General features: G+C 37.9%; 1 protein-coding gene across 4 annotated transcripts in view; it reads right to left on the reverse strand.

Moving 5' to 3' along the window:
• The window catches only part of EYA3 (EYA transcriptional coactivator and phosphatase 3), a 105,266-nt gene that overhangs the window by 45,387 nt on the left and 44,430 nt on the right, over positions 1 to 15,449 (reverse strand). For 2 of the 4 annotated variants that reach the window (XM_032863909.1, XM_032863908.1), the window contains 4 exons: positions 11,568 to 11,611; positions 7,471 to 7,550; positions 2,806 to 2,872; positions 170 to 306 (listed from right to left, as the gene is read on the reverse strand). In XM_032863909.1, coding sequence (XP_032719800.1) covers positions 170 to 306; positions 2,806 to 2,872; positions 7,471 to 7,550; positions 11,568 to 11,596 — 313 coding nt within the window. In that variant the 5' untranslated portion in view covers positions 11,597 to 11,611. Of the gene's footprint in view, positions 1 to 169; positions 307 to 2,805; positions 2,873 to 7,470; positions 7,551 to 11,567; positions 11,612 to 13,936; positions 14,028 to 15,449 lie in introns of those variants that run through there. The other 2 variants (XM_032863907.1, XM_032863910.1) reach the window with 2 other exon arrangements.

A 15,449-nucleotide genomic window follows, 5' to 3' on the forward strand; every position in this document is an offset into this window, starting at 1 on the left:
GTTGCACACCCAACATCTATCACACTTGTAACTGAGTAGACATTCTATAAAGAACAACCCATCATCTTTCAGCTTCCTGATTAGCCATACTTGATATTTGGGGAAAGATCAAAGTTTCTAGGGAATAAAATCAACACTCTTAGAAACTGCTTATAATAGAATGCCTTACCGAAAGGAGGTAGTCCATATGTTTGGGTTGCCTGAGGGTAGACAGCATAGGGTTGAGACTGCTGTAGTGTCTGGTACGGAGTCTGCCCAGGGTAAGCAGTTTCTGACACAGGAACTGAGAGGATATGTGCATAAGGTCTATAAAAGTTCAAGAAAATAAAAACTTTCATATGTGATTTATTTTTAATGAGAAATAGAGGGAAGAGCTAATAACACTAAAAGCAAAAATCAGCAATGAGGAGACTAACCTTCCACATAAAATGTCTCTTACTATGGTCAGAAGGTAGAATTAATTTTTCCTTTCCAAGTTCTACTATCACTTAAGAAACATTTTTATGGGAAATTTAATAGTTCCAAGTATCCTCCCAATGTCCAATTACTATGCTACAACCATCTGTAATATGCTACATGCAAACTTGTAGATAAAATTTATCTACATATACAATGAACCCCTAAAGTAACAGAAAACTGGACAGAATGGGACTCACAATTGGCTCTTATTCTTCACCCAGCCCTCTGGGACAAACAAGTTCTAAGAGAGAGAGTAGGACTTGAGAGAGGGGTTAGGCTGGTAGAGAAAAGGCAAGCAACCACTACACATCAAAGAACGGGGAGTAGCGGTGGGCCCCAATATTCCCAGATCAAGCCTACAAATCAGGGGCTAGATAATAAAATCTGAGAAGTCCCAGACAGGACTCAGAATCTTCCCACTGATGTTTAAGCCAGAATATACTGTCACTAGTTGCAGCCAACCACATCAGGTTTAGCTAGGGAATTTGAATTCAGCAGTGAAACTTCTGGGACTTTAGCTAGAGGACCCAGTCATTTCATCCATGCAATAAAATGGTCCCACATTTTGTGCACTGAATTTTTAGATACCAGTTATTTTATTTGGTGAGTTATGGTATACTTACAACGCAAGCGTTTTGTGTACCACATAAATCTGAACAATAAAATACTGCGAGGAAGGAGAAAACATTTTTTTCAGCTTTGGGGGAAAGGAAAATGAAGGAAGGCTATAAAGAAGCAGTATGTGAGCTGAGCAGATAAGATGTGCAGAAATAAGAAAGAAAGGGCATTCAAGGAAAAGAGAAAAACTCTGGTAAAGGTACAGAAGAAGGCAAACAAGGGCTTAAGCCTATAAGAAGCAAAGATTATATCAAAGGACATACATGAAGTGAAGGGGAGTAGCAAAAGAAGGAAAGACAGCAAAGACCTTGAATTCCAGGCTGAGTTCAGAACAATCTGCAACAATCGGGAGTCACTAAAATTGTTGAGCAAAGAGTGACAAGATCAGAGCTGTTCTTGAATAAAGATTAATTTGACACTGCTTTATAAAATGGGTTAGAAGGGGGAGAAAGTTGAAGTAGAGGTCCAGTTAAAAAATAGCTATAATGCAATGATTCACGTAAGTGCTAAAGAGGTCTGAATTAAGACTGAATGTATAGCTAATAAGGTGTCCTGAATGCAACAGGTATGTAAATTATTTTTTGAATAGTCAGATGAATTTGAAATATGCCTCATGTTCACATCTTTTCTTCTTATCCAGATCTGAACCAAGAAATACCTCAGGTCATAGCTGTTAATCAACTCACAAGGGAATAATTTAAAATCTTAGTGACTTCAAATGGATTGATCTCCAGGTATGTTAAAGATCATAATATCCTTTTTTCCTGTAGTGTTTTTATAGCTCAAAGTTATTTTCTTATTTCCTTCACAATGATCCCAGAGAATAGGTTCAGTCATTTCACAGAAGGAAATCATGTGAAAATGACTGGGTCAAAGATGCTATTAGTGTTAAATATTAGATGAGAATTTGGATAACTTATTGAATTGACCTTTTTAGTTCTTTGTTAACTGATGAAAAATTCAAAAGGTATAAATGAGCACAAAAAGGGGGAAAAAATGCCAGTTTTCTTTTTATGAACCATCCCATAGGTATCAGTCACCTCTGTTACCAATTCCTTCAGGTGTTCTGCCTATGTAAGCACCTGGGCATACATCCAACCTCAATAAATACACTCATATGTATCTATCAATGTATGTACAGGTTCACCCTTTATCAACAGATGGTTGGTAGTCTGGCATACACCCAGTTCTGTACTGCTCATCTTGGAGATGATTAGCTTGTGGATCTTAAATGCTGATCTTACCTGTTGAAGGCCCAAAGCATGTTGCCTTTTAGTGACTTCAACCTGCTAAGCCTAACTTCAAGCCTAAATTCTACTTTGAGGACATTCCTAAAGCAAGAAACTGAACAGAGATTAGGCTGAGAAGTCCCACTAGGAGGCTGGCTTGAGCTGTGTTACTGATCTAGCAAGGCAGAGGAAAGAGAGAATGATCAGAGGTCAATCAGTGATATGCTTTGATCACGAAAAATATTTCTCATTTTCAGTGGCTATTCATTTACAGCAAGCTCCTGTGTAACAGTTATCTATTCCAGGCAACCATCTACTTTTCAAAAGCATGTTACAGAGACTCTACATTTAGAGGGAATAAAAAAATTAGAGTAGGGTCAGAAAACATGAGAGGTGAAATGAAGTTAAATGTCGACTTACTAAGTTAAATATCAAACTAAATTTTGAAATGAACCTAGAGAAAAGGCATATAGATTTTTTAAATAATTATTGAACTTACTTTGCAGAATACATTTGTGAGGTATAATCATTGGATGAGCGAGGGATGTAATCGGTGCATGTCATAACTGAAAGAAAGATATCATCAGGTAAAAAGTTAGAACATTTCAAAAATGAAATGAGAAAACTGCATATCTCACTGTAGAGTCTTTCAAACTAAATACCAGATTACAGATGGCACCTGAGAAATTTAAAAAGACTATGCAGTAGAAAATCCCTCTCTCTTATAGTAATGGGTTTAGAGACTTTTAGAGACAGTAGAAGAAGCCAGAATGTGGGGGGTTTGGGGAAGAGCTGAAGATTAGTACCAGTCGATCTCTATCTTTATCTGTTACTGATCTAAAGTCACAGATGAAGCAACACCCTAAGTTTTCACTGTGCTCAGAGGCAAACTTAAAAACCAAGATCCATATCTAAGAAATTGCATTCTATTTCGTTAGCTTATTCATTCTCTGGGTGTTTCCACTCATCTGAGTAAAAAGCTGTAAGAATGATTTGCAAGAAGACAGATTTGGGGTGGGAGTACCCAGTTTTATTAGAAAATTGTTGCTACTGCTGTGTACAGTGCAGCAAAAGATGCAAGTACACTTCCATACTACTACTTTTTCAGCTTTGTGGTGAAGGCTTTCAAGTCTGGCAAAGCAAAGACAGATCTGAGGAACTGATGTGATGCTCTGATGAACCATCAAGTAAAGAGACTTTCACAGCTAGGGTCCTCTTGACCCCTATGACTTCATCTGAAATAGATGCTGAGAAGGCTTAACCCTCATGACTTCATCTGTAAATATTCAACTCAAGTCTGATGGGTAGCGAAATCCTATTCATTACGCACTACTTCAGTCTATGCTGTAGACAGAGTTGTATCATAAAGAACTTGTACCAGATCCCTGAATTGTCCAAGAACTTCCTTCAGCATCTGAGAAGGAGGCTGTGGTTGTTCTACTATTAGTCGGGTTTTAGAGTAAACCAACTAACTTTACTTCTAGCTGGGTTTCCTGAGTGTCTGATCTACAAAGGGAACTCTGGTCAAGAGCACATGAGCTGCTGGCAATTCATGGCCAATAGTAAGACAAATCGACATCTTGTCCACTGCCATTGTTCAAGGTCTTTAAAAATAATTACTGGAAATCTGTAGATCACATTCATCCATAATAATTTTGACAAAAATGAAAGAGATCTCAATTAGGTCTAAAGGGTCTTCACGTCCATCACAGAAAACATAACTTCATTTGGATTCTGCATGAATCCAGTTCCTTCCCTGCTGACAACTACTTTAAAAAAAAAACCCAAACCCTTCTCCTCCTCTGATTTAATTTGAGAAGAGATTGACAAAACATCCTAGGAGATTTAGACCAATATTTACTGCTTTGTAGAATGAATAAGGCTTTATCTTTGCAGTACTTAGGAACCGTGAAAGGATTATAAACAGTCAAGGCATAATCTGCTGTAATATTAGAATAGCAGCAGTGAAGATGAGACACAACCTTAAAATACATTCTGAAGGTAAAGCAGGACATTCTGACGGATCTGTATGTAAGGACTGAGGAAAACAGGGGAATATGGGATAATTTCCAGCTTGAGCAACTGGAGGGATAGTGAAACCCCTTCCTAAAGATGGGGCAGTTTGGGAAAAGAAGAGATTTGATGGGGCTAAGGGAATAAAAAGCATTCCCACATTTTTTAAAAAGGATTTTATTTATTTGTCAGAGAGCGAAAGACAGCCCTCACGTCCACATAAGCAGAGAGAGCAGTAGGCAGAGAGAGAGGAACTTGATCCTAGGACCCTGGGATCATGACCTAAGCTGAAGGCAGACGTTTAATCCACTGAGCCACCCAGGTGTCCCAAAAGCTTTCCCATATTTTAAGTATGACTTTCCTTTCAGAAATGTAAGTTGTGGTGTCAAACAAGCAGGTGGATACACAAATGAAATCAGGGTAGAAGTCAAACTGGAAATGTAAATTTGGAATTCATCAACAATATATACAATATTTAAAGTAACGCAGTGGATGAAAGGATGCAGAAAGAGGAAAGAATGCTGGACTAGAAATAAATCCTGAGGCCTAACATTCAGAGTTCAGGCAGAGGAAGAAGGGCCAACAGAAGAGAAAGGTGGGAGGAAAAGTGGTGAGAGGCAGAATATGAGAAGAAACGTTCACTACAACTAGTCTTCTCAGAGTAACTGCAAGTAACTAATGACCTTGAGAGGAGCAATTCAGTGGAAGAGTGGTGACCGAAGTTAAACTTGAGAGGACTGAATAATGAATGGGAGGCAAGAAAACAAGAAAGCGCAACTCTTTCCAGAAGTTCCAATGGGTCATAGAACAGAGGAAAGGTCTATAACTGGTGGAGAATGTGGAGCCAAAGGAGGGTTTTGTTTCTGTTTTAAGATGGCAAATACTGTCATGTCTCTTTACTGACAGGAAAGATTAAGAAGAGAAGAAGAATTTGATGACACAGGCATGGTCTTAGTTAACAACAATACCAAAGCCCTTGGGGAAGGTGAGAAAGGGTTAGATATGGAGCCCAAATAAAAGGTCTTACTGTTGACAGGAGCACCATTTCTACAGACTAGGACTATTTTAGTCCTGGTAAGAATGAAGCAAGAAAACATGGGTACAAACACAGGTAGGCTTGAAGATTTGGTGGTGGTGGGAGGATAAGGGTTATTTTTTGTCTGGTAAGTTCTATTTGCAATGGAGCCATCGGTTAAGAATGAGGAAAGGTGAGTGAGGATATGGTATTCTGTGAAATATCAAAAGGTAAAATTCATTAGCAAAATGTAGTAGGATTTCCAAACATGCTGGGTGCCTATTTGAGGCCTTGTGAGTCAGCCAGGTAGATAATTTATCCAATAATGTTTAGCTATGTGAATGCACTTAAAGGGAAGATGGAGAGTTGTATTAAATTAGGACTGGGGTTTAGCAAGGAGAGTACAAGAGGCAAAGGTATTGAAGGTATTTATAAGGGAACAATTATAATAAAGAGCCATAGAATCCATGCGGAGTGAAAAGGGACATAAAGGCAGACAGATATGATGACAGGTATTGGATAGGTCATTTACATGGATTTTGAAATCATCAAGAATAGTAAGAGTTTGGATGGAGAAGAAAACAAAGAAGACCTAGTCTTTAAAGAGCAAAATGACTAGTAGTTCAGTTTAGGGTAAAAAGAAAGGCAAGGGAGGCATAAATATGTACTTCAAAGGAACTGGAGTTTTCGAAGGGGAAAAAGAGAAAGAAATATCTGGAAGGAGCAAGAAGACTCAACTTACTTCTTGGCCCTGGAATATATTTAAAAAATAGGGTTTTTTTCTTGGGGATGAGTGGGACATCAAAAAAAATCAGAAACTTTTCACGGATTAGAGCAGTTCCCACAGTGTGGGCAGTTTCTCATATGCATCAGAATCACCTATCTTCTTATACATTCCAATCCACATCAGATCTATTGAATGATAATCTCTGAAAATGAGGCCAAAATTCTACATTATAAACAAGCATTCCAGATTCTTAAGTACTGTAAGAGCTGGAGAACCACTAGACTAGTACCTTTGAGGAAATAATATACAGAGTTCAAGATATACTATTTCCTTCCTTTTTTTTTTTTTAAAGACATCATTTTCTAATACATGGAAGTATGTCAAGTTAAGCATAACCACCTTAAGAGAAGAAAAAATCCCCTAAACAAGTGTCTTTTAAAAAAGTGTCTTATACAAATTTATTCTTTTAAAGTACGTGGTAAAATATGGAGGGGCACTGATATTTAATTTCAGGGATGACTATTTGTCCTGTGGAGGCAACCTGGGGGCATATGTGGGTATGCTAGAGAAAACTTACATCTTCGCAAAAAAAGAAAACAACCAAACAAACAAAAAACCCCAACCAAACAAACCCAGAACACTCTATAAAATTTTGTCCATTATAAATTTATCTTTTCTATAGGAGAAAGCAGGTTGGTAAGTGGAGGATGTATCTTATTGGGGTGGATCTCCCCCAGCGTCCAGTATCAATTCTGGGCTCTTTTTTTTTTTGAAGATTTTATTTATTTATTTGTCAGAGAGAGAGATAGAGAGAGAGCACAAGCCGGGGGCGCAGAGGGCTGAGGGAGAAGCAGGCTCGCTGCTGAGCAAGGAGCCAGATGTGGGACTCAATCCCAGGACCCTGGGATCATGACCCAAACCACAGGCAGACGTGTAACCAACTGAGCCACCCAGGCGTCCTTCAATTTGGGGCTCTTAAGGGGATTACTTTTCTTTTTGGCACAGATGGATAGGTAGAGTCATTTGGTTGTTAGAAAGGTGGAGAAACAGCAATGTCTTTGGAGGAGCAGTCAGAGGTTGGCCCATAAACTTTTCTGATTGCAAGGAAGGCAGTATTACTTCCAGAACATCAACTTCAAAACAAAACAAAAATAAAATCACCAAGTGTGACTCCTCAGGTAAATGGATTCCATGCGATTTTCTTCCTCAGCTGGTATGTCAAATATATGAGAACACAAGGATGAAAACACACACACACACACACACACACACACACACACACACACGGACAGGAAAGGCTTCTGGATATAAGAAACAAACAAGGCAATCAGTGAAAACCAATTATAGAAGAATAGCATCATCCATCTATAAGAATACCTCTTTCATCGTGCACAGAATACAGTACTTACTTTCTTCTGACATGGTAAGGTTTGAAGCAAGGCTTGAAGTTTCAGGTTTCTGATCACTGACTTCAGGGCTGCTCACTTGACTGAGAGAACCAAAATGAAAACATTAGCCCCTCATGGACTTGATGTGTTGCTAAAAGTGATTTCATCAAACCCATTTCTCTTCCTACGCTACACAAGTAAGAGGCAAAGTAAGTCTTCATGGTATCATTATTCTTGGTTTTTAGCAGCTACCTGGAGGTAGGGCTGGGGCTGGTACCTTCAGCATTTCACTCTTCCTTCTCACATCCCAAGACTCCTTCTGTTTTCCTATCACTCAGAAATTCCAGCTAAGTCAGAGATAAGTCAGAGTTTTTCTAAAGAACTTGGGGTAAAAAAGAAAAAAAAAAAAAACCCAACCAAAAAATAAGCAAACAAACCAAACTTCGCTGTCACTTTGTTTCCAAAGTTCCAGAGTAAAATGGGGAGATTCCTGATTTCAGACAGTGGTTCTCATAGTTACTTGAGAATTTTTTTCAAATTATACATGCTTGCTTCCAAGAAGGGGGTTCTGAACCTTAAAATGGCTCATTTTATTGTATTTCTCTTTTTTCTCCAATTAAAAAAAATTTTTTTTAAAGATTTTATTCATTTATTTGACAGAAAGAGATCACAAGTAGACAGAGAGGCAGGCAGAGAGAGAGGAAGGGAGGCAGGTTCCCTGCCGAGCAGAGAGCCCGACTCGGGGCTCGATCCCAGGACCCTGGGATCACGACCTGAGCCAAAGGCAGAGGCTTTAACCCGCTGAGCCACCCAGGCGCCCCATCCAATTAAAATTTTTTTTAAAAATTTGCTATCATATCCCCTGAGCAGTATCTTTTTTTAAGTTATAAGGAGAATTCAGATAAATTCCAAAAGGTAAATCACATAAACTGGGAGAACAAATCATTAGGTTAGACACTTTAATGGCAAAATTCTCACTGAAATTCTGGAATGGAGATTTTACTAACTTTCACCCCTCACAGTGTCCTCCCTCTTCCTTTCTATCTTCCTTTCTACTCTCTGGTTATTCTTTCAGTTACCAGCATAGCATAGTGGCCAGATTGCTTGCATTCATATTATACTCTGCCAAAACTAGCTTAAAGACTTTGAGCTAAACTTCTTTGTACCCTGCTTTCAGCTGTCAAAGAGGGACAAAAACAGAGCCTAACACATAGGGTTGTTACATGGATTAGTGAGTTAATATATGAAAAGTACTCAGAGACTAGAAGAGAGTAAATGTAATATAACCATAGCCATTATTATATTATAACTTCACCCTAGCCCAGGCATCCTTCCCACATTCATTTTCCTTAGAAAGAAATCTGCTCTGCTATTTTATACTCTAGGGAGAAGTGGACAACACCATACCACAGACTCCACATATCTTCAAAGATGAGACTAATAAAAGGTAAGAGTAGTTTCTACACAGCAAAATTTTTAAAAGAAATGTTACTTATATAAAAAGTACACAGCATCAAAATCCTTAAAGCTCTCATATTTTTTCTGAATGGACCTCTAACATTCAAGTGAGAAATCAAGATTTTTTTTCCCCTGGTATATTCCGAATTTTCAAACAGTTTTTCCTCAGATATAATTAACTTTTATTTTTTTAATGTTTATTTATTTACTTTAGTAATCATTACACCCAGCAGGGATTTGAACTCATAACTCCGAGATCAAGAGTTGCACGCTCATCTGACTGAACCAGCCAGGTGTCCCTATAATTAACTTTTATTTATTTTTCTTTCTTTCTTTCTTTCTTTTTAAAGATTTTATTTATTTGACAGCGACATAGGAGAGAGGGAACACAAGCTAGGGGAGTGGGAGAGTGAGAAGTCTCCCCGCTGAGCAAGGAGCCCGATGTGGGGCTCAATTCCAGGACCCTGAGAACATGACCTGAGCCCAAGGCAGACGATTAAGGACTGAGACACCCAGACGCCCCTTATTTTTCTTAAGTAGGCTCCATGCCCAATCTGGGGTGTGAACTCATGAACCTGAGATCAAGAGTCACATGCTCTACCAACTGAGCCAGCTAGGCACCTCTGTAATTAATTTTTAAAGCTAAATGCCCAGGTGAAGTTTATCTATTTACTCAAATGCATATATTTTTGGAATAGCATTTAATGTACTAACCAAGGTGTGACTATGGGAATTGAAGAGTAAGGGGAAGAAACCATACTGACCGGTTATATCAATGTTTCCCAAACTTGTCTATTATTATAATTACCTAAATAATTGGTAAAAATACAGACTTCTAGTCATGCCTACTTAAACAGGATTCCCAGGAGATGGGTATAAAACTAGACAAGAACTTCATATTCCAACTACAATGACTGTTTTGTCTCCTATGTATACCTGGATAAGTCTGGGGTTCACTGTTATACCCACTGATGAAAGACTATTTCTAGACCCTGTAACTTAGAAGGTCTATTCGTATAATCTGGTATACGATGGTATAAAGACCTATGGTTCTAGAATCTTATGTTATAGCAAAATCCCCTACATATTCAACTAACTGTTTAGAGATTCAACAGAAGCAAGAGTGTTAATGGGACACCTAGGGGGCTCAGTCAGTTCAGCATCTGACTCTTGATTTCAAGAGAATATTGTAGAGAAGCAGATAAATGGGTAGATTTGGTCAAAACAGAAGTAGATAAATGGGTAGATTTGGTCAAATCAAATTTGGTAGATTTGGTGACAGGCAAACAAGGCAGTATCAAACTGTTTCTAATTTCTCTTTGAAATTAGGGAGAACAAGATCCCCAGCTGAGTGAATGGGAACAGAGTGGAGGGGAGGTAAGATGAAAGGAAGGGGAGGAACCAGGAGGTAAGGAGGAAGGGAGGGGAAGAAAGTTAATTTTAGAGGCTAGAAAATAAAACACACCGGGAAGGGTAGATGGACCACCAAGAATCTTTAAGTGCCCATTTGAGATGCAATTATAAATGAAAACAGATCAGTACAGTTTTGTGTTTTTCCATCACAGAGTTCAGGTGATTGGAAATAAGCATGGAATGGGTGGATAGTTGGGTTTGACCAGGGTTGTGGTTTTGCTAAGGAAGCATGCCACAGGGGAAAAGGAGAAGTTAAAAGGAGAAGTCCCTCACAAAATGTTTGTAAGGGACTGATTAAATTAATAGATCTTATCATTTAAACAGCATAAGAAAGATATGGAAGTCTTTTTCCTGTGGGAGGGGTCAATGGTTAAGGTGAAAATATGACAGCTCATGTAATGGGAAGTGCATAGGAAGATATCATATGGGAGTGTGGGAGTAGCTACATGAGCTAGAATGCAGTGTGTGGTACTAAAATAGTCAGGTTCTGGAAATTAAGATGTTAGAGGTGATGTAGTTACTGGTTCACAGACAAACAACAGGAAGTAAGAACTGTAGAAAGCAGAAAACCATGGCATTGCGGAAGTGAGAGCATTAGGTGCAAAGAAGCTGCCTTTTGTCCAAGAGGGAGTGGAGCTAATGACTAAGGCATCCCATATCCATTTGGTAATTAACACCAAATCCCTTGCATTTCCCTTATTTCTGCTTATTCTTCCCATTCTGTTTATTGTACATCTGACTGGAGAATATATACTGTTATGTCTCTTCCATATATCATAGGACCTGGTAGATAACATGAGTTCAGTACATATTACTGAATAAATAATGAATGAATAAGAAAATATCAGTGCTTATTTGTTTCAAGGACAAACTACTGGAAGGAAATTTTCATCTTAAACCAAGTAATTTCAAAACATAAAGTCTGATGGGGCGCCTGGGTGGCTCAGTGGGTTAAAGCCTCTGCCTTCAGTTCAGGTCATGATCCCAGGATTCTGGGATCATATTGGGCTCTCTGCTCAGCAGGGAGCCTGCTTCCCTTCCTCTCTCTCTGCCTGCTTCTCTGCCTACTTGTGATCTCTGTCAAATAAATAGATAAAATCTTTAAAAAAAACAAAAACAAAAACCAAAGTCTGAGATGCTAAAATTAAAAAAGAGAGTAGTCAACCCAAAACACGCCCCTATACTAATCAGCATATACTAAAAAGGACTGTAAGTAGATCATTAAAAAGAAATTCAACTTTACATACCTTAAAGTTTGCTCTCCTGATTCCTGCATCTTGGCTTTTTTTACCTGCAAAAATAATTATACAAAGACATCAATATAGTGATCTGCTCTTGAAATCATCAAGCCATTCAAATGGCAGGCTAATATTAACTAATAAATTACAAGGTAACTGTTTCATTTTGTTTTGCTTCGATTTATTTAATTAACCTTTGTTCTATTTTAGTTAGAGATGGACTTGGTTTTCACATGAGCTCTTTTCTTTTTAATGAAAAAAGTGTTTTTCAGGTTCAAGGTAAAATATTTACCAGATTTTTACTCAAGATAAAATGTTTATCAGAGGGGCGCCTGGGTGGCTCAGTCAGTTAAGCGTATGCCTTTGGCTTGGGTCATGATCCCAGGGTCCTGGGATTGAGCTCCGCATCAGGCTCCCTGCTCAGTAGGGAGCCTGGTTGTGCTCGTTTGTGTGCACACACACTCTCTCTCTCTCTTCCAAATAAATAAAATAAATAAAAATCTTTACAAAAATTTTTATCAGAATCAAATATCCAAACTTGGATACAAACTAATTGGTTTTAAATTTTAACAGACACATAATTATATTATCCAACAGTAATTGTGGCAATTTCAATATCATCTACTCATTAACTTATTAAATAGGAATGACTTTAATTTTTTAAAAAAAGATTTTACTTATTTATTTATTTTGAGAGAGAGGGAAGGAGGAGATGGGGGAGGTGGGCAGAGGGGAAGGGAAAGGGAAACTCAAGCGGAGTGCTGACCTCGATCCCATGACCCATGAGATCACAACCTGAGCCAAAACTAAGAGTCAGATGCTTAACCAACTGAGACACCCAAGAGCCCCAGGTTATGAGCAATTTTAAAAATATTCTGCATGCTATCATTTTATTCCAGATTTTTGTCTTTTCTAATTCCTTCTGAGCTGAAAGCATTTCCACTGAAATAGTTAAGAATCCACAAACAGAAGATCAACATTTAACACTGCTAGTGGATTTCCCTGCTTTCATATTACAAAGAAGCTGATTTTAGAGCTCTCGATTAGAATAACTAGTCATAGTAGAAACATGCTTAGTATGCTTAGCCATACAAAATTATAGGTCCTTCAAAGTATTTCAAGCCAACAAAAGGCAGAAACACTGTTAAATAATTTTAAACAAAAATATCAGGTGGGAATATATCTATTTAATATGAATATTTAATATGAATAAATTTAACATCTCAGACATTATTTCCCTTGATTCAGGTAATTATGTCCCCCTGTAAATCAGGACACATGTGCCACCTTGGCACTAAAGGCAGGTAAATGAACTCAAAGGATACAGACAAACTTCACAAGTATGGATTCAAACAATATAATCCAGAAACTGATAGAATGTAAGATAGTATAGTTACTTTGGTAAACAGTCTAGCAGTTCCTTAGATAAGGTAAATAATAAATAAAAGATAAATACAAGGCCCGTAACATTTCTCATGGACATCTATTCCTCATGAGAAAACATGACAAAATAAATAAAACCACTCTTGGTTTCTTGCTTATGGCATACCAACACACGTTATTATTTACTGCTACTTTAATTTTCATAGGTAAATAAAGAGAAAATCAAGAAAAGGGGGGCATTAAAAAAAACCCTTGGGGTGTCTGGGTGGCATAGTTGGCTGGCTGTCCAATTCCTGGTTTTGGCTCAGGTCGTGAACTCAGGGTAATGGGATCAAGTCCCACAGCAGGCTCCGTGTTCACCGCCCCTCCACTCTGGCTTCTCCCACTCATGCACTCTCTCTCTCTCCTTCTCTATCTCTCTGTCTAAAATAAAGAAATCTTTAAAAAAAAAAAAACAACCCTCTAAGAAAAACGGGCACACCATAGGGCATATAGACAATTGCACTGCAATAGCATTGTATGGTCACAGATGGCAGCTACACTTGGGGTGAGCACAGCACAACATAGAGTAGATAAATCACTACGTTCATCTGAAATTAATGTAACATGATGTGTCACTAAAAAAAATTTTTTTTAATCCTATAAATTTAAAAAAATTACAGAAGCATATGAAGAAAAACAAAAACCTTTGAGGCAGATAAATTCTTACTAGGCATATTGAATTCCAAATCCATAAAATAAAAAACAGATTTGATATTACAAAATTCAAAACTTCTATGTGATTAAAAGATACCATAAACCAACCAGGAGATCGAATACTCCTAGAATAATATATGGACTTTGACAAAAGCATTTAACTTATTATAACTGTATTATGTAACCCCACTGAAAGGGGTGGGACATAAAGGAGCTACTTAAGATAATAATGGATGACATTGTGGCTGGAAATTGCAAGGTTAGACATTAAGGAAAATAAAATTATCTAGTTTATTTGCCTGCCATAATTTCACAAATGACAAAATATATGCTTTTGTCATAAAATGTGCTGCCCTTCCCACCTAAAGATGATAGTATTTACATTAGGTCAGATGATAATGTAATTTTCCAACAGTGGGGATGAATTTATGCTTAGCTCACTCTAAGACTCTTTATGACCAAAGAAATGTATCTGTGACCTGGTAACCAAAACACTCTATATAGTTTTAAATCATCCATACAAAGAAAACTGGAGCACTGAGGAATCTAACTTATCATAATCTTAATTTTATTAGAACCACAGAATAACAAATTAAGTTAAAAAAAAAAAAAAGAAATTCCAAAAAAAGAAAAGGGAAGAGTGCCTAGGTGGCTCAGTGAGTTAAGCCTCTGCCTTCCACTCAGGTCATGATCCTCACGTCATGATTGCAGGGTCTTGGGATGGAGTCCTGCATTGGACTTTCTGCTCAGCAGGGAACCTGCTTCCTCCTCTCTCTCTGCCTACCTCTCTGGCTACTTGTGATCTCTGTCTGTCAAATAAATAAACAAAATCATTAAAAAAAAAAAAAGGGAACTGGAGCAAAAATTTATTTTTATAATTAAAAATTTTTAATAATTATATAACATTTTATATAAAAATAAATTTTTATACAAAAATATAAATTTTTATAATTAAATTTTATAATTAAAAATTATACCAGAGGGCCTTTAAAAATTATTATTATTTTTCTGGGGCGCCTGGGTGGCTCAGTGGGTTAAAGCCTCTGCCTTTGGCTCAGGTCATGATCCCAGGGTCCTGGGATTGAGCCCCACATCAGGCTCTCTGCTCGGAGGGGAGCCTGCTTTCTCCTCTCTCTCTCTGCTTGCCTCTCTGCCTATTTGTGATCTCTGTCAAATAAATAAATAAAATCTTTTAAAAAATAAATAAAACAAAATAATTATTATTTTTAAAGGTTTTTTGGTTTTTTTTTTTTTTTTTGGAGAGAGAAAGACCAAGAGAGAGCATAAGTGGAGAGCCGACAGAGGGAGAAGCAGATTCCCGCTGAGCAGGGAAGCCCAACGTGGGGCTCCATCCCAGGACCCCAGGATCATGACCTGAGCTGAAGGCAGCCACTTAACCAACAGAGCCACCCAGGCACCCACACCATAAGGCCTTTCAAATTTTATTTTACTTTTTATTTAGTACAGTGCCAACCCAGTACAAAGTATAAGTAATACTAGAAATGGAGAAAATGTACCTAAAATCATATCTACCAAACAAAAAAAGTTTGGGGGGAAGAAAATGTTATTATCACAGCTAATTTTTTATTTTTTTATAAACATATAATGTATTATTAGCCCCAGGGCTACAGGTCTGTGAACTGCCAGGTTTACACACTTCACAGCACTCACCATAGCACATACCCTCCCCAATGTCCATAACCCCACCACCCTCTCCCTATGCCCCTCCCCACCCAGCAACCCTCAGTTTGTTTTGTGAGATTAAGAGTCTCTTATGGTTTGTCTCCCTCCTGATCCCATCTTGTTTCATTT

The sequence above is a fragment of the Lontra canadensis genome, unplaced genomic scaffold (genome assembly GCF_010015895.1).
Source record: "Lontra canadensis isolate GAN:19392208 unplaced genomic scaffold, GSC_riverotter_1.0 scaffold25, whole genome shotgun sequence".
NCBI classification, from domain to species: Eukaryota; Metazoa; Chordata; class Mammalia; order Carnivora; family Mustelidae; genus Lontra; species Lontra canadensis.